The sequence below is a fragment of the Tetrao urogallus genome (genome assembly GCF_951394365.1).
Source record: "Tetrao urogallus genome assembly, chromosome: 5".
NCBI lineage: Eukaryota > Metazoa > Chordata > Aves > Galliformes > Phasianidae > Tetrao > Tetrao urogallus.
This window is the reverse complement of record NC_136818.1, coordinates 62,114,264-62,134,291: the sequence shown is the minus strand read 5'-3', so window position 1 is coordinate 62,134,291 and position 20,028 is coordinate 62,114,264. Positions and strand designations below refer to the sequence as shown.

Genomic DNA, 20,028 nt, shown 5'->3' with positions numbered 1-20,028 from the left:
GTGGTTGGTGTCTCTTGGAGAGCCATTCTGCACAGAACATTCAACTCTCAAAGGCTTTTATGGGGAATTTGTATTTTGTCATCTGCTTTTCTTTGTTGTTTTCAAATCAGCATAGAACAAAATGCATTTAACTGTGTTACAAGCATGCAGCTAAGTACATAAAACAACAAGTTAAAATTTACTAAGGACAAGATAGGAAAGAACTAACCATACTCAAACTCTGCTACATTCAGTATTAGTCTCAATCACTGTTCTTTTACAAAAAAAATCACCTGAAGAAAGCAGGATAACGGGTTCCCTCGGTTTTTCACTGCTGAAATACAGTTTCTGGAGTATATGGAGCTGTACATGAGAATGTACACTCTTTGGAGATCCATAGTAGCTTCAGGAGCCAGCCAGGCATGCCATGAATACAGCATCTTGGCTTTGGTGCCAAACACAACTTGAAGCAAAAAGCATTGACTCCAACACGTCTGTTGGAGTCAATATACACACATAGTTGAAGTGCTAAAAAAAAAATAAATAAGAAGGCAGACGGTCATGTGATGAATGGGATGGAGACCAGAAATACAGTGTGAGAAAGGACTTTTTAATTTACTGGCTGATGCTCTTTTGTCCTTGCTTGGCATCTCGCAGTACCTTCTTAAGCATTAGCTAATCAAGCCATCATTAGTTGCACGGTATTTCCTGACCCCTCTCAGTTTGTTTGCAGTTGTGCAGACCTTACTTTGCATTTTTCAGTCTGGCAGCTTGGAGACTTCAATCTGTGGAGTCAGCAGAACTATCTGCAATTAACTCTGTTGTGAGTTGAAGAAAATGAAATTATCTTTAAGATATAAACAGTTTCTAATTAAACTCTAAAGCTGCTTATGTTTCCAAACTGGTCTGAGCTCAGCCTGAGTAATTTAGCAGATTGAATTCTGGTCCTTCCTTTAGTAGGAAACAGCCATGAGATTGCAAACCAGATTTATGTCATTCCTTTCCTTAACTCCAAGTAGCCTCATGTCTGCAGCCCATTTGGCATCCCTTTTTGGTTAATAATTTCCATACATTACAGATATATTTAATTGTTTTAGTAAATAAGATCTGTGCATTAGTAGCATGGGTTACAATTCTTTGCCTGTTCTTTAGTCCTCTGCAGGAGCAAATCACTGTTAGCAATTAGCACACAGAGCTACAGGGCAGCTCCTTATAAAAAAATAAATTAAAAAAAAAAGGGAAAAAAAAAAAAGAAAAGGTTTTACTTTTTAGTTTAGCTTAGAATCCCACACCTCAGGAGATGTGCTGTTAGAAATGAAAATATTTTTCTTTTTTGGTGTATTCTAGAGGAGGACTCATAGAGATTTACAGCATGCATTTTCTGTAAGTGAAGCTGACAAGGAGAGAGGTTACTTCTCAGATGAAAACACATTTTACTTCTGGTCTGATTATTTATAGCAGATACTTTAGGACAAGTCATGTTTTCTACCCTGCGATGTATCCAGAATGGGCACAGCTTTAGTGGATTGGATGCTGGCATGTGAGAGTTCAGCTGCATTTTGTCTTGTCAGTGTACTATCTATACAAAATATAGCTCTGTAAGGGACATTTGTCTCCTGTACTACTGCTGTTGCCATGACCCATAAGAAGAAATCATGTAAGGACATTTTGCTTTATCTTGGCTTTCTCTTTTCAAGAAAAAAAAAACAAAAACAACAAAACACCACATATCAGACTGCAAGGATAAACCAGTAGTGCAGTGCATGAAGAATTAAGTGTGCAATGTCCAGTTATAATTGGTGTTGACAAATTCCAAACTCCCAGAGTATAAGTGGAAACATACCTTAAAGGGCATATTCTGAAGGTCACATGAATGCTTTTTGGTGTTTTTTTTTTTTTAACATGTGTTGTATGCCCTGAAGCATTGTAAGGAATTGATGTTGACTTGGAAGTCTGAATCACTGTAATTAAATGATGCCTACAGCTGCATTTGCCACAGTTGTCATGGGAATCACAGAGCCTTTTTTGTCTGGGATAAATGTGCAAAAAGTTTAGCATTCAGAGAATGAAGATGTCTGTTTTACCCCCAACAAAGACTCTTCAGAACTGAATGCTGCAGTCACAGTGGTGGGATGGAGATAAGCAACCACCAGTTTTAATGGGAAGTCACAGAAAATAGAGATGTGAAATAACTTGGGCTCCTAAGGAGCCTTCCTGGCTTATTCTAAAGTAGCGTGGAATTTGTGTTCATCTTCATCACTGACATTCTCCTGGCAGCCAATTGGCTTCAGAAATCCAAGCTCCATCAAAGTTGACAGGAAAGCAAGGGCTCCTATGGATCCCTTCAGATTTTTTCACTTGCTTGCTTAAGGATCCCTGAGGCACAAATACGAGTCGATCTATTCTTTTCTGTTAGCTCGATATGATGATTACATGCAATGCTGATGCTAACTAGCTTATTTTCATTTCTGTTTGCCTGATGTGATACAGGTGACGTGGGGAAAAAGCTGCTTTTTCCTCAGCTCTTATCTTGCAGAATGCACACTAGGAAGGTGGAAATGCTGGGGGATTGCAGCCTGATTCCTGGCCTTGTTAATGCCTCACTTATCTTTTCTCTGCATCTTCTGAAAGAGAAAAAATTGAGGCGAGGTGCTTGCAAGTCAGATACTCCTGTCTTGGAGTCCTGATTTATTAAGAGACTGGGTAGTATGGCCATTAGGTGAAATCAATGCCAGTCTGTCCCCCAGGTGTATATTCATTCTAGTGTTTTGCAAAGCTCAGCCGTTTTTCTCTAGGACCTTTGTCTCTTGTCTTTCCAGCTGTCATTTCGGTAAGATTCTTTCTGCTAATGCTTCTGCTGCTGCTTTTCGCAGTGAGCTGCTTCCTTGTGAGATTTGTTCAGAGATGCTTCCCAAATATCCTCTTCTTGGCCTGGCTTCCTCCTCCAGAGGGTTTTGTGCTTCTCTGAGTCCTGCTGTCATTTGAATCTACGCTTGATGTGCAGGCTTATCCTAGCCCAAACCCATCTGTTGAAGCCAAGTGAGTACCAAACGATGGCAGGTCTTTAAATTAAAGAATCATGGAATCGTTAAATTTGGAAGAGACCATTAAGATCATCAAGTCTAACTGTCAGCCTACCCCACCGTGCTCCCTAAGCCATGCCAATAAGGGCTACACCTCCATGGTTCTTGAAAACCTCCTTGGGTGGTTTTCAAGACTGTCCCAGCACCACCTGGGAGGATAACTGTGCTTCTTTTGTTCTTCTGAATGTGGTGTATCGCAAGCTGTAGTTAGGTACGCGTTGGCAGAACAGGAGCTTGCAAAGGTGAAATGGGTAAATGTGCATAAATATCATGGGTTGATTTTCCTCTATTAGCACTTTGGTTTGCTGCTTCCTCTGGTTTGGTTTGGCTTGCTTTTTGAAAAATGATTTTGTTCTGCTCTTTCACCTGAACATATGCTCTATGAAGGGATCCTCTCAAACCCCTGTTCCCAATGTCAGACTTAAATATATTTTTTTTCTTGTTAGCTGCTCTTGACCTATTTGAAAAAGCAATTCCAAGGTTTTTTCAAAGGACCAAAATCAGAATATAACTGCCTACAACGAAACCTGATTATAAAATCGCGTTGGGAATACATGAAATGTCACCAGGACACAATGCTGTCCTTAGTATTTCAAGCAGGGTCGAACAGTGTCTTTTATCTAACAAAAAATTGATGGGAAGGTGACCTCCAGCAAGGTATTTTGAGCAGTGAGATGGACCGTTTATCTTTATTTGCTTATTGGATGCTGAGTATTCTGCAGCAAACGCAGGGAATGCTGGTGGTGCTTCTTACCTCTGGTTTCCTTCAGGGCTGGCAGAGGTTGGAGGCACGGGATGCCTGCTGCCCTGATTTCCTTTAGCCTGGGACCAGACCTGACCTGGCCTTTTTATCCCTCCCTCTGTTATTTGTTGCATTGGATTAACCTCAAATTCTAAGCGGTAGATTGTGAAACCTGAACTCTCAGCAATCCAGCAAATTTTTATTAATGAGGTAGCGGTCTAAAAGGAAACAGAGCAAAAGATGAGCCAGAGGCAAATTCAGACTGATTATAGCTACTTTCCTTGGCTGTCTGGTTTCCAACAGGAAGAAGAGTTGTCTGAGTTCAATTCCCATAGAGCCTTTGCAATGCAGATAACTCCGCCGTATCGTCAGAGTACTGTCAAGGTTGATAAATCGGTTCGGTGTTGCTTCACCCCAGAACAGGAATGAAAGTCACAACAGGCCTCTCAACGAGAAAAAACTTCTCTGACTGTACATTCATCAAAGTAAAAGTAACTGCTAATAATGTTTTATTTGGCAGTTTTGTGGCTGCAGAAATATCAGGCCATGACAGTGTATACTGTATAAAACCATTAAGTGTTGTTCCTTTGCAGAAAGTATTTTATTTTTTTTTTTTTTCTGGACCATTCAGCCATTTGTTTCATCACTGCCTCCTGCCCTGAAATCCAACATTCAGTACTATAAATCTGCCTTTCCAAGTGTTTCAGGGAGTTGAATTTTCACCTTCAGTTTAATGGGAGAGGTCAAATCTCAGCTGGGACTGTGACAATCCTGTCTGGGCACCTGAAGTAATATTGCTTGAACGAAGTCTGGAAATCTGCATTATTCCCAAGGCTAAATGACAGTGAGCCGAAAGCATTTGCGAGTGAAGTTTAAACATTTATTTGGAAAGACTTTATTTCAATAACCAAGGCAATTCCATTGTAGCACAACAGGCAATTGCCACGACATATCAATTAATTTAATCACTGGTGTGACGTTCATGGTTATTTATTGGAAGTGTAAAAACTACCGTAGAATGAACATGACAAAAGCTGTGGGGGAGATCCAGGCTTGCTTTTAAATCACTGACCATGAACTCAGACAGCAAGAGCTTTGATGTCATGTATAACTACATGGCCCAATTCTGTGCTCTACTTTATTGATGCTTTAGGGATTAAAACTAGAGAAAAGAAGCTATATAGTGAAAAATAGGCTGGAAAAAAGAAGTATGAGTTGCCACACATCTAATTGCTTTTGAAGCAAACTTCCTATTTCAGTACTTTATGTAGATTAAAACAAAATTGCTTTTTTGCAAAATTTTTTTCGAGGAGGGAATCTGCAGCTACCTTTAGGATCTCCTTTTACTTCAATATGCTTGTGAGATCTACTTTAAAACTATGTGTCTTTCTCCCTCAAAAGTACTTACAAACAAAGCCATTATTTAAATAATAGATTAACACGACCTCCATTTTATGGCGCTTGCCTAATTTTAAACAATTGCTGCTGAAACGTGAGGGGTATGAACTAATGGGTAATGACAGAACTTTATACATTGAGAGATCTATAGCATTTGAAAACCTATTTCAATATCAAAGGAAATGGGATTTCTCTCTTGCTCAGTACCCTGTTCTATGAGGTTCTCTATGATTACTAATTCATTAACGTAAGACACTGCACAGAACAGCTGAAGTGTCTAAAAATGTCATCTAATAGCAAATTCCGTTTTGTTCTACTAGGCTCATATCTCTTAGGAGACCTGAAAAGTTGTTTTCAAGAGATGGAGAGCAATAATTATGTCTAGAAGGTTAAAACTGAGGAGGATGCCTTTATGTGAGGTACAATTATGTCAATTAGATTGGGAGATAGAGGAGGCTGGCAAATTGTCATGGCTCCTTGAAATCAACACCTCAGTGGGTCTGGAACCATGGATTTCTCTTGAGTTTCTGCCTTCCCTGCTTGAGTTTCTGCCTTTTGTTTTACTCTCTCTGCCGCTGGCAGCGTGTCAGTACAAAAAATCACTTGTACATGAATTAACAGAAGCAAAAATATCTCTGTATTTTAAGGTTAAAAAGTTGGGTTTAGGCTCACAGGTAAGGCTGGGATTTGCAATAGGAAACTGACACGTTGGTTCTTATTCTGTGGAGCATGAACAAGAGGGAGCTCAAAGTTTCATCTTCTACCTCCAAAAGTAGGACCTGAGTTGCTCTCCTCCTCTCCAGCTGAAAGGGAGCCACTCTGCAGCCAAAAATTGACAGTTTTGCAGACTAAAGAGAATAAGTAAAAACATATAAGGCTACCCAAGACATCCTGCAGTTCTCTGATTCTATGGTTTGCTTGAAACACGTTCTAAAGAGCAAACTCCTGTTACCATTGGCAACTTTTTACATTAATAATTCACTGGATAAAATTAAAATGCAATTTGGAGTGCAGCATTAACACCCTAAGCTTTTCTTCCAAGAAAAGATTACACATAGGCTATTCTGACAAATAAAAAATACATATCTTTTTCTTTGTCTTCTGTTCCACCCAGAGGTTTGTGTTCAGTAGGAAGGTGAAAGCCTCTCCCTGCTCGACTGAACATTGCTGTTGGTGTGGACCCTTGCTTAAGAGAAAAAACAAGGTCATTGCAGCTGTGTATCCCAAGGAATCCTAAGGCTGATGGGAGACACAGAGGTGTTCAGTTAAGACACGGAGTTATCATGAAAAGTGTTGGAAATTCAGATGCTTGACTAGTGAAATTTCTGGCTGAGAGCTGGGGCTGAGCCCTGCTCTTGTCTTTGAGGACCTTCATGCTCACAAAAACATTGCTGGTACCTGAGCTGTTCCACGTAGTTCCTCTCAGGTTATTTTTCTAGCATTTTGGACAAATCCAGATCCCATTTTCTGCACCTTTGGAAATTAGTGAGTCAACAGTGATTTCAAGAGGCATGCACAGGAAAATCAAAATGCCCTTTTAAAATTAATATAATCTCCAATTATCGTATTACTTCAGGGAAGAAGGCCCTGTGGTACTTAACAGAGCTCTTTGGGGCTGTTGTGCATTTTAATTGAGTGAATAATTGTAAAACACTTCAGGGCCTTACGTAAAAGGCTCTGTATAAACATTGCTATAATGCTGAATAATCAGATTGTGATATGAACTGGAATAAATGAACCCTATAAATAGATATATACTGTATGCATTTGTATAATGTATGTGTGTGTATATATATATACCAACATTTTGGAGAGAACAAGTCAGTTACTTTATAAATGCCCTATTCAAATGTTCTTGAATAAGAAAAGAATCTGAGATTGGGTAGGATAACAATATTCATAGTAATCATAATGTTCATTTCCAAGACATGGTGAGCTGTGCCATACACAGAGAATTGCCAGAAGTATTGATGGAGATGCTGCTTCAGTGGCTCTTGAGAAACAGCAAAACGTGTCTCAAAGGAAATCTTTTGTTTGATGGTAGAGGAACATGGAGGAGGCAGACCCAAGGTGCTAAATGTTCAGGCACCAGTAGGTGTAGATGGACATGTAGAAGTTTGGGAGAGCAAAGGGAGTTCCACTTCTGATGGCTTTCCCAAGGTTTTCCTGCAATCCTGTGGTGGGATTTTTTGCTTGGAGCAGGGATCTCCTGCAGCCTGAGCCGGTGCCATTCCTGTTCAAGCTAGAGATTGGAATGACATTGACAGCAATGGCAAACACTGCTCCTCAGCAGGACCTGTGCTAGGGCTGTAGCTGACCTGCTGTGCTACCATGCATCAATCAGCAGCCACTGCCTTCCTCCTGAATGCTTTGGCTGTCTTATCTCTGAAAACTGCAATTTTCTGGGGCAGTGATTCTGTCTTTTTCTGTGCTTGTACTCTCTTGTTCTTCAGTCCATTAGGAGGGGGAATGCCTCTGAAAAGGAGATGATGGAGATGAACTTTTAGAGTTTATGCAAAAAAAAGGAACTGTGCCGAGCAATGTAGTGTTAGTACAAAGAATCCTCTTTTCTTAAAAGGGACTTGACGCTTCCCATGATGATGTTGCTTCACTTAGTTAATGAAAGGAGCCATCTAATACAGGCTAAATGCAGAATTAGATAGAGGAAACTGGCATTTGAATGGCTTGAGTGCTCGAAATATAAATCAGTGGGACAAGACCAGACTCTGTTTATAAAGGAATCAATTACCAGCCATCATTTTACTACTGTGAATCTCTCATTTGCAGGAGCAGTCAGGGCTGTTTTTGCTGGGAACTGGGACAGACACTGCTTGATATTACACACATCTTTTAAGCACTGAGGAGACACTGAGGAATGCTGCAGGTTCAAGAGGGGTAGAAAGACTCTATAATGATTTTTCTTACTGTAAATCCACTGAAAAGACTGAAATAGTGCCAGGCACAATCTGAGTTCTGCAGAGTTGTATCCACAGCCAGAACAGTTCAACAAAATGATCCATTTTATGTTAGATGTACAGATTCAAATGGTGTAGCCAGTGTGTGGGCTATTCAGGATGCCAGAGTAGGAATAGGTCGGACTAAATTGCTATTTAATTTCTGTTCAGAGCAGTAATATGGGTCTGTAAAAGGAAGTGTTGTGAGTGATGCTGGCATTTAGTGATTGCTAATGATTTTTATTTTTTTTAACATCTGGAAGGTCTTTCAGTGGCCAGTACAAGTTGGTGTCTGAGAGCTGTTCCAAAAGAAGTAATGGAGTATCACATATGGCCAAACAAGGATATTTACATTCTGTCACTGAAATCACAGAGACAGGTGAAGGACTGACTTTGCTTTGGATGCTCCACTGCCTTTTCCCACTCAAAGGCAGTCCTTCCAAATGAGGTCTGAAGCTCATTCAAAGGGTTGAGCTGCACTTTTTAGAGGATGAGTATCCTCATGTGATTATTCATCATTTTTCATAAGCTCTAGATTCATTTAAATGGCATGCTTAATGCTACAAACATGTGATAACCCTTCCCATCTGCCAGAATTTGCAGGCTTCTGATGAACCAGCTTAAGAATTGCAAAGGCAACTAAAATGTAGCTTAAAATCACACTGATCAAATGCTGTGGCTATTACATGGGATTATTTTGTCAAAAAAAAAAAAAAAATAGAATAATTGTGTGTCATAATATCATGGTATTAAATACCAGTTATGTTTCCAGTGAAACACCAACTGGAATCAGTTGATGTGGTATCTTGTCTTGCACTGTATTTTCCATTCACTGACTCTGTTTCCACTTGTTGCGTTCCCCTCTGTTTTTACGTTTTTATTTTGAGCTTACTTGGTAAAGAAAAGATATTCAGAAAATTTCATCAAATAACATGTGCTGCACTGATGTCAGCTGAGGAAATCAGTGTCAAGAGCAGGAAAAGCCAGAAGATGAATGGATCTCTTAGTTCAAAATAGGAAACAGCTTGAAGTTCCTTTGAGGGGAAACAGAAACCTCATTCATTAACAATGACATTATTTCACCTCTGGTTAAGAGTAGGGATTCTGTTCTCCTCCTGATGGACAGGCACATCTCACATTCATGCAAATGACCCTGAGCATTCATGGATACAAAGGAGCAGCCCTAAAATATTGATAGTTTTGACCGGCAAGCTGTTCTCGTGAACTGCATGTGGCTCAAACATCTGGCACAGGGCAAAACGCATTATTTGTATTCCTGAATTGACTTCAGAAAGTCTAAGGTCTGTATGTCTCCCCGCGTTCATCTCTGGATATCAAAGTAAATCTGTGCTGCTGAGGTAAAGGAAGTTGTCTGGGTGATGCAGTGTTCATTTGTTTGCACTTTGATATGAGGATCATGTCTGATCAAGCACTTGTATGCTTTGTTCAGGATTAATCGCTTAGGCATGTCGGTGGTTCCTGAGTTTTTGTTGGTGTTTGATAGTGCACATCCATCTACGTGTTCATAGTGATGCATGCAGAACTGAGTGTCTTTTTTCCAAATGAACTAAGAGTGGGGGAGGAGGTGCTAGTGTCCAGCTGAGATCACCTCCAATTGTGCAGTATAGAAAAGGTGGGTAGAAAGTTTTGCTCATCTTTGTACCTTCTCACTTCCCCTTGGGGCTGGAGCTGCAGCTAGCAGCCTGCTTCTTACCTTGTGCTATTCTGGAGCTTATTTGTCCTTAATCCCAGGCATCGGAAGCTATATCACACCTGAAATTGTCTAGCATTTCTTTTTGTAATAGGAATTATCCCTTTTTAATAGCTATCAGCATTACTATCCACGAAGCAAGCATTTCATTTCGGAATATTAGAAATAACAGTTGATTCATTGAAGTCTGAAGTTCAGCAGTGCAGAACTTCCATCTGTTATCTGGCTTGTTGGCAAGGCTTATGCCCTGTCCTTAATAATACATGATTGATACAAAGCATTTAGTGAATAAAGTCCAGGCATTAGCAGGTTGTCTCCCTGTGCTGCTGTAATGTTAAATTACTGCTTGGCTCTGGAGCAGCAGTGAGGAAGGTCTCGGGTCTTAGGGGAGATAAGGCAGCTTGAAAGCTGTTTTTCTTCTTGGTGGTGATCCAGATTCGATGTAATTGTGTGCACAGCTCGGTACAGACAGGGCATGGCAGATTTCTTTAGGATATGATATTGATGGCTGGACCCAGGTGCTACTTGTTTCCTTGAGTCTAACTGCAAACATTCATGAATGAGAATGGAGTAAAGTTCTCTAGCAGAACAATGCAGAATATTTGGAGGCATTTGTACTACGCTGAATCATTTTGCAAATGGTGCATGTGATTTCCAAAATAAATCGCAGGCTCTGTGTGCCTGGACAGCAGGGCCAAACTCTGCTCCCAGCAGTGTAAATTCAAAACATGAGTATTTTCAGTAGTCTTTAGAGTCGCCCAGATTTAAAATAAGAACTGCATTTGCTTTAATGGCATGGTTTCTAAGCTGGACTTTGAATTACAGAAGCAGATTCTTATCAAATAACATTGTTTTTCCTCTCTTTTTTTTTTTTTTTTTTTTTCCTGAAAAAGCACAGGAAGTTTGCCATGCTGCCAAGAGAGATGAGTGAATACACCATCTGATGTGAAATTTTCCAAGAAAGCTTAGGATGTTTTGCAGTCCTCCAAATGCTAGAATCCCCTTTGCAAACCCAGCATTCCTCCAGGGTCTTGGTCAGAATTTGCTCTGTAACTACATGTGCAGAAGTGGGAGAAGGAATGCCAAGTATGAAAGCTCCCAGTCCTTATCAGTCACTTCCTTACAGTCAGAAATTGCTGTTGTCATGCAGTGCAATGCTATGTCTCAGTGTGGTGTTAAAGTGTTAAAAATTTGAATGCCACCGTCTTATTTGTGCACAGGTGTGCTGAAAGGTCACTGGCTTGAGAAGAGATGTTTTCATCTGATAGTACTTCTTTTTTATAATCCTTTTCATGTATTTTTCTTCCAGCTATCCATTTCCCATGGTGTTCAGCAGTTGCAGTAGAAAGGACCTGGAAAACAGCCTGGAGAAAGGAGTGGGGATGTGTCTGTTTAACTTGCCTGAAGTCAAGGAGTCCTTTGGTGGACAGAAGTGTGGGAATGGCTACGTGGAAGATGGAGAGGAGTGCGACTGTGGGGAGCCTGATGTAAGACGCTGCCTGAGAATTACTACTCATCTCTTGTCTGCGGGGTTTTAACAGTGGAGAAGTTCCAGAGTTGGATTGATGTGTTTAAGACCATTTGGTGTGAAGCAGAACTTCCCCTTCTCTGCTTTCTATCTTATCTATCAGCTTAAGCCTCAGCAATGCAGGGAGTTTCTGCTTGTCTTCTTCTTGCTGAAGGTCAGGCAGGGCGTTAATTTAAGCATATGCTCCATTTGCTATTGGGGAACAAAGTCTTTATGGTCTGTCCAGCAGACCAGCCGTGGCCAACTGTCATGTTCCTAACAACAGAAATGCCATTACGTACGAGCTAAGATAAGATAAATCCAAAATAAATTTGTTAACGTTGCTTAAATTTCTCAGGATATTGAACATTAATAGAAGTTTTGCTTCTATAAGTGCGAAGCCACTTAATTAACATTGCTTAGGTGTTCTTCTGTTGAAGTCAGCTTCAGGTTTTAGGTACAATACTGTTCCTTCTTCTGCTGTGAGATTTTTCTTTGCTGCTAGCCAATTACCCCAGTAACAAAATAGCCTTTACTGTCTCCCAGAAAAATTGCTACTACTTCAAAGATCATCTCATTTAGTTTAGTGAGTGTGTCTGACAACTGCTCAGATCAGGAGGAGATAGGCAAAATCTGGAGGTCAAATAACATATAAGCACGCATTCATATCCCTTTGGCTTCCCACATTCATTGGATGTATTGAACTTTTCCCAGATTATCTGAGTTAAGTACATCAGTAGATGAGGGATTTGTTTCCTGTGATAAATATTGCTCTGCAGACAAAATAGATTGGGGCAGTTAAAACAGCGAGATATTGCTGTATCCTGTCTATACAGTGTATTGGATTTACACAAGCCATAAGGATTTCCTGACAGTTCACTCATTCTTCAGGGTAACAAGGTTGGAGGAAACAGGCTTATCTTCTAGTTTAAAGTCAATAGAGTGCAAGCAGCTTGCAAATGTCTTTCTAACCCAGTTATCTTTCTCATTTTCAGTTTTGAATGATAGCGATACCTTTCCAAGTCAAAGTCAGTTAATGTCAGCAAGCACTGACTTGATTTGCCTCTTCTTTCTGTGATTTTCTTTCTTAGTTATATTGGAAAACTGCACCTTGAGCCCAATTAAATTAATTTGGATTTTACTGCTATAAATTGAGTTGTGCCGAAAAACCACCAGAGCGTTTAATAATTCACTATCCAGTCATTTGTATCAGCTGAGTTTTGTCAACAGTGGTGCAGTATGTTATGGTGTGGAAAGCTGTACAATGACATATGGTAGCTGTTTTCTCGTTGTTCAGAATTAAGTGCATCTGAATACGTAGATATAGGTTGTGGGTAAGGATATTTCCCAAAGAATGTTCTGCCCTCGGGATTTTGGTGAGGTGCTGAAGTGTATCACTTGCCAAGCAAACGACAGCTTTGCTATATTCCCCAGGCAAAACATCAGCCCTGTGTTGAGATTCCTCAGCAGGACAGCAGTGCACTCGTGAGGGCAGAGAGCCATGATCATAGCACACCTCCCAGCCTTTGGACAACCCTGGAAATGCCATAGGGATTGACTGGTCACCTCTAGCCACACTGTGGCCTCGTGCATCAGGTGCTGATGCAACTGATCATATTCAACAGTCATCTTGTTGAGTATAATGGGTGTTAGCATGCCCGTCACCAGGCCAAGAGTCTTGACCAAGGGATGATGTTGCGAACCTAGCTTTGGATTATATTACCAAAAACGTCCAGTGTGCTCAGTGTCTCTGGAAGGATGATTAATGTAAAGATAGAGATAAATGCAAAGATAGAGGAAGGCAAATATTTGTATCTATCTATCTTTATATATATCTATATCCTTGGCCCCTGAGAAATGAAAGGTGACAAATGTGGCTAATTTTATAATAAGCTGCAAGGGACATCAGAAAACCTCAAATCAATAAATGAGAAGTCAGTTCCAAGCAAATTACTGGCAAATGTAATAAAGAGCTGCTGTCTGAATAGCTGTGACATGCCAGGGAAGAGTCAACAGAGCTTTTGTGCCAGGTGTCCTGCCTTACAATCTTATCACAGTGCTCTGAATAACTTAAGGAGTGGGTGGGAAGGGATTACTGCCTGTTGGGACTTCAAAGGGGCTTTAGACCAAGGCCTCATTGGAAGACTAAGGATCTGTAGGATTTGGACAAAAATGGGTTAAAAGAAAGGAAGTATTGGGCACATATAAATAATCAATTTCAGCAGTTGAAGGAGATCTACAGTGATGTGTCCATGAGATGTGTTCTGGAAAACAACACAATGCAGCATATTGGTAAACAGCTTGGGAAGAGGAATGGCCTTGAACTCGCTGATGATATTAGCAAGGATGGTAGAGCTGAGAGCTGTCTGTGAAGAACTGCAGGAGAACCTTCTGAGACAGCTTGACTGGGCATTATGGTGACAAATGGGATTCAGTGCAGAGTGATGTGTAATCCAAACATCACATATAGGATGATGGACTCTGAACTGACTCTGACCAAGGAGGAACAAGGCTTCTTATTGCAATAAATAGTCTCATGAAAATGTCAGCTCAGTGCTCACGAGCAGTCTGAAGGGTAAATAGGCTGTTAGAAATTACTAGGGAAGAAATAGGAAAACAAAACAAACCACTGGTAGGCTGCTATAAATCTGCAGCATGTTGTGACTGAAACTGTGTGTACAGTTTTTCCTACCTCTCCCTGCTTTCAAGAAGGATAAAGCAGAATGAAAAGACTGAAAGAAAAAGCAACAAAGATGTTCAAATTTTTGGAGGCGCTCTGCCTGGAAAGATAGAAAATAAAACAATATTTGACAGAAGCTGATAAAATCATGAGTGAATTGGAAGGAGTGAATAGAGAGCAATTGCCTCTGGCTACAACTGTGCAAATGAAGTTAGCAAATGGCAGGTTGCAAACAAGCTGCTCCTGGGACCCAGTCACCTACTTGTGAGTTCCTTTCCAGCAAATGTTGCAGGTGCTAAAAATGTGTGGGGATCCAACCAGGAGATGGGGGAGGTATCACACATATCACACATCTGTGTGTTTATATTGTTGTCTGTAAGCATTTTCTGCTGGCTGTTGTCAGGGGATGACAACGTCTGGCTTAAGGTGGTCTGCTTTGTGTCCTTAGAAAAGTGGGGGTGAAACCAAGATATCCTGTCCAAAGCCACTGCAGAGGATGCTAGAATAGTTGTTGGTTTTGCCTGGTTGAGGTGCTCTGATGAGCCCAGGAGACCTACACCAAGAAACCCACCTCCCCTCACTACTGCTGCTGCTAACAGTGACTGATAATAATGCACTACTTGAGAGCAATACTTTCAGATGGTGGCCATTTCTCTTCCAGCCTCCAAAAACCTCCTGAACCCTTTCTGTTTGCTCGCCTGTTTATGTTAAAACCATCCCTGACAATTTAATAGCCTAGGCACAAAAACTATTTACCAAGCTCATCCCCTGCAATGAGTAATAAGTGAGAGAGCAATTGGAAATCTGAAAGGCTGCAGTAACATCGTTCAAAGAAACTGTGTCTTTATCCCACACTGTCTGTGGAATGCCAATTGCTTTCCTTGGGCTGCTCTGTGGATGGCCTGATGATGGGGTGCAGGAGCTGACTCTTTCAGAAGCACTTTAATTGGGTTGACATTGCTTTGCTCCACTCTGCTTTTCTCAGATTGCCTTTGAGATGAATTTATAAGATGTGCTTCTGTGCAGAGGAACATTCCTTCTTAAATACAGCAGCTGCACAGAAGTATTTGTGTTGCCTGCTGCCTTCCAGCATGATCAAAAATAGGTGCAGGAAGTTGTTCCGCTGCTTCAGAGCAGCGCAGATATCTTTGTATATTCAGGCAGAAAACAGGGAAAGGCTGAGAATTATTTCACTGGTTATTTGGGAGTACAGCAGTAGACCTGTCTTCCAGTTAGAAGGCTTTACAAAAGTCAAGAAAATACTTGAGCTGTGAACATCATTCTCACCCATTTATTTTTCTTGCGTTCCCTGCATTGTTAGTGATCCCTTGTGAAGTCAAATCGTCTTAATGCAACTGAAGAGCAATTTTATCTGCTGCTATTTTTGTTAGAGAGCTGAGATTCCAGCACAGCTGATGTAACTTGCAGCTTGAGAGTATCAGCTTGGAAAAGCAGCTCCATTATTTTCTGAAACTTCTTATTAGCTTGTTCTACTGAGAATAAGGTTCGTAAAAGCCCACGTGCAACTGTCTAATCCATAACTACGAAATTGGGATGTAAAAGTAATAATGGAATTCGTATTTTTCTCTAAGCTCTGTTACTGGAATACCCCAAGAGAAGATTACATGGAGTTGTGTCATTGTCTTTCTTTGTGGCAGACATCAGCTTCCACGCAAGACAAGAAATGAGCTGAGCAAATAGCACAGAGCAGAGAGCTGCAGTGGTGATGCTCAGTAACTGCAGCTTGGGATCCTCAGCTCGGGTGAACCCCACTGAAGGCAATGAATTAATTCCACTGGTTTCCTTGAAATAAAATGCCATATTATTGTGTGGGAATTGGTAGCAGCATACCTGTGTCGTTCGTGATATTTGAGACTAGATTCATTGCTAGGATAAACCAGCCTTCCTCAATGGCTTCTCTGGTTTTACTACAATTACTGCAGTTGTAGGATCTAAGGACAAACAAGGCTGCTTGGATCAGGTTATAGAATTTTATGCATAATTCATGAATTCAGGGCTAACTTTTCTTGGCAGGGCTATAGCACCTCTCAGAGATAAGCAGCCTCTCTTGATTTACAGCTCATTGCAACTGAAAGTTGTCTGCTTTCAATTTATCCCCATCCAGGAATGTACAAACCGGTGCTGCAATGCAACCACCTGCACTTTGAGGCCAGGAGCAGTGTGTGCACATGGACTTTGCTGCGAAGACTGCAAGGTGAGCTGATGGAAATGGTCACTGGTGTGGGGCAGGCAAAATATCATAATCTTCCTAACTGCAGACTAGTAAGCAAGGGTGCAGAACCAACAAATTATGCCATTAACCATTAAGACATTTGCATTTCTTGTGAGCAGTTTAAAAAAAAAAACAAAACTCTTACAGTTATTGAAGAGGCAGAGCAACTGACTTCTCTAAGGAGGCCTGTGCTACTTGTGGCTACTTCTTTTTCATGAACTTCTATACTTGAATGTTTTTCACACTTACATGGGTGTTGGCCCCCATGAGTTGGGTACTGGGGAGGTCCAGTGTATGGATGGGGAATCACAGAATGGCTTACATTGGAAGTGACCTTAAGTATCTCATTCCAACCTGGCCTTGGGCACCTCCAGGGATGGGGCACACAGCTTCTTTGGGCAACCTGGCCAGTAATCTGTATGCCGTCCACTGCATTCAGTTGATGCAGAGCCAATGGCTACGTGGCTTACACCACCACATGGCTCCTATTAATTGACATGACAGCAGCCAAGGTTATCTTTGTTTTGCAGTTAAAACCAGCGGGGATTTCTTGCAGAGAGTCGAGCAATTCCTGCGACCTGCCAGAGTTCTGCACTGGAGCCAGCCCTCACTGCCCAGCTAATGTGTACCTGCATGATGGGCATGCGTGCCACGGGGTGGATGGCTACTGCTACAACGGCATCTGCCAGACCCACGAGCAGCAGTGCATCACCCTCTGGGGCCAGGGTGAGTCTGAGCACCAGGAGTGCTGTTCATCAGGCAGACTCGAGGAAAAGTTGTGTGTGATTAGGGATGGATTTGGGGGAATTTGATACAGAACCAATCTGCACCTATTCTTCTCTGAAACAGAGAACCGAACAATGAGGGAATCAGTTTGTGATTCATTTTCCCCTTGATTTGCAGTCGTGTTCATTCATTGCAGCAGGAGGTAGAAGGCAGCAGTAAATAGGTTCATTCTGCAGCACCGGCATGCATGGCCAGGTGAGCTGAGGCAAATAATTCAGTACTGACTTTGACATGCCCTTGTCTCACCTTCTAAACTGCTTAATGCTCCTGACACAGATGGAAGCCACATCCCTTCTCAGACCAGTACGTAAGCTTCTACCTGTGCTCTGAATTGCTCCATCCGTAGAACATACGTGTCTGTTGACCTCCTAAAATAGAGTTCAGCACTTAACATTAACACGAGATTCTTGTAGCACTGAGTGCACACAGTCTATGGATATCACCCTATAAACCTACCCCCCAGCAGTCCTCTTAGCAGAGGATGCTCTGAAGCAGGAGGTCTTATTTCCCACAGGATTTCACTCACTTTCTGCACAAATCTCAGTCAGTGAGCCCTTGGGTTATCCTGAGCAGGTAACCAGGAAAGCTGTTGACCTCCTTGTTCTGTCCTGACACACCAATATTAACTCTGCACTTTGCTGCTGCCTCGCTGGGGGCAAGTCACATCTTCAGCTTCTCACTGAGCCCGTCTCTCAAATGGAAGAAGCTCTTTGAACTTCCCTAAAAAGGAGTGCTATTTAGTGCTAGATTCTTTTATGTTAACGTTTTCTGCTCCTTTAACCTCTTTCAATTTAGTATCACACTGCCTTTTGCTCTATTTCAAAACTCAAGTGTCAGTCTAATTAATGACACACAGATGTTTCCCTCGGTCAGAGCCCCCATCAGAAGTCCACTAAGGATTTATCTGCTATCTGTGTAAGAACTCAGACAATTTGCAAACTTGTAAAAGGCTGTTACAGCATCTTGGGAGATAATGCCATGGATAAGGAAAGCAGGAGAGATACAACGCACTCTTGTACCCATTACAAGCATGCTAGCAAGAGTTCCTGCTCATAACTAAACTGCCTACGTGGAGTAAACTGCGTCTCTGATGCACTCCTCCAAATCCCTCTCATGTCATAGAGGTAATAAGAGCTGATACAGGCATGTACAGTTATAGCCTCCAGCCTGAGTCATGCTGGGATTTGTAATCCCCTGGATACAGAGACTTTTTCTCTCGTATAAAGCAAAACCCTCCTTGTGAACCACTTTCCCATGCCATGGAAAGTTCTTCAGTTGTACTGTTAGTAATTTCAGCCGCTGAGAAAAATCCAGCTAAAGGTCAGAAGCTGAATTACTGCAGCTCCCTTGCTAGGTCTGTTTCTGAACAAAGCACGTCTTCCAGCACCCCCCGAGCTCCCCCACATCTTTCTTGTCTTTCTTCTCTGGACAACTGAGCAGGCACTGCTGTGCCTGGAGCCTCAGCAGACACGGCTGTGTGGGTCTCCTTATGAGAAAAATAACTTTATTACGAGCAGAGCTCAAATGGTCACAACAGACTTTAACCAGAATGCCAGAACCTAAACTAAAAGTCTTATTTCTGACCTCAGTGGTGCAGGTATGAATTAGACATCATGTCAGTAAACCTTCCAACTTCAAGCAAACTAGATTATGCATGAAAAAACAAGGCCTGTGTTCTGAATATCTGTGGATATCCCCACCTGCTCACACTGGCTAGCTGGAACATGGACTAGCTGATAAAGAGTGAGAAGAGGGGGAGATGGGCTGCATGGGCCATGTGGCTGGAAAACAGAGATTCCAAATCTCATCTGCCTGAAGGGTCAGATAAGAAAAGTGTTTCCTTCCAGCTCGCTTGCTGAAGAAGAGACTTGATAGACTGAGATGTTGTCTTTGGGCATTGTATGAAAAAGTTCTATTTGAACCTTTTACTAGATTCCCATAATTGCTTAAAATTTTTTTTTAACAACCATGTGTGTTGGAGGTTGGATGAAAGAGCAGTTGTATGTTCTTAAATGAAAATTTTATACCATAAAGAGAAAATACACTCTAATTCCTTTACATTAATTCTGCTTTTCTTCTTCTCAGCAGGAGAAAGCCATGCAGGACAAAATACAATAACTTTTCTTAAAACCATATTCAGCACATTGAATTCCTTATCAGTGTGTTCTCTTATTTATCTTTCTTTATTCATAGGCTTACAGATGCCCAATGATACATGTCAACCTTAATATTTTTAGCACCAAAGAAAAATACTGAGCTTGGTTGGAGCTCGCACGTTAGACTGAGCAGTAGGGATCTGTTTCCAGAGTGGAGTACTTGCATTTCATCGGGTTTCTTTGTTACTTTCAGCAGATAATTTCAGTTCAAACGGAGGAATACTTCTTGCTGTTCCCTATCTGCAATAGGCCAGAGAGCTCAGAGAACCCTAAGAACTTGCAACCTTTCCTGTTTCCCGTTCAAAATGTTGGCACTGCACTGATCTGTTATATACCAACTGACCTGTTGGTAGCAGCAACTGAGGAGTGCATCAACAGGAATGCATTTCTGTAATGCCTGGTAGTCCACTGGCATTCTGGGGGAGCAAATAGCAATGCAGATGAAGCTATTTAAGAGAGAGAAATTATCGATTATCAAGCGGTAGGAGATTATTAGTGTTAAACTCTTGGCGTTTTCTCCATGGACAAGAAAATGATTCTTGAGGAAAAACAAGGACAGCTTTGACAGTGTGTTTTCCTGCTTTTTCACACAAGGCAAAAAAGCAATGATTTGGGGCAGCCAATGGCAAACATCGACTTAATAATTAGAACATGTTTAAATTTGTTGTGTAGACATGGCCATTTGTTTAGGCGGAAACAATCTTAATTTTGTTGTCAATATTTATGACAAAGCCCTGTCAATGATGCATTTTTTCCAAGTACAGCCATATAAGCAGAACAGATGGGTTCCCCATCCCAC

The 20,028-nt window shown here is 41.4% G+C and overlaps 1 protein-coding gene across 2 annotated transcripts in view; it reads left to right on the top strand.

Annotated features, from left to right (window-relative positions):
* ADAM12 (ADAM metallopeptidase domain 12) overlaps nucleotides 1–20,028 on the top strand; it is a gene marked incomplete at its 3' end in the record, with an annotated part of 167,553 nt that overhangs the window by 128,613 nt on the left and 18,912 nt on the right. The window contains exons 12-14 of one of the 2 annotated variants that reach the window (XM_079536500.1): nucleotides 11,177–11,354; nucleotides 16,180–16,269; nucleotides 16,818–17,013. In XM_079536500.1, coding sequence (XP_079392626.1) covers nucleotides 11,177–11,354; nucleotides 16,180–16,269; nucleotides 16,818–17,013 — 464 coding nt within the window. The remainder of the gene's footprint in view (nucleotides 1–11,176; nucleotides 11,355–16,179; nucleotides 16,270–16,817; nucleotides 17,014–20,028) is intronic. The other variant, XM_079536501.1, reaches the window with a different exon arrangement.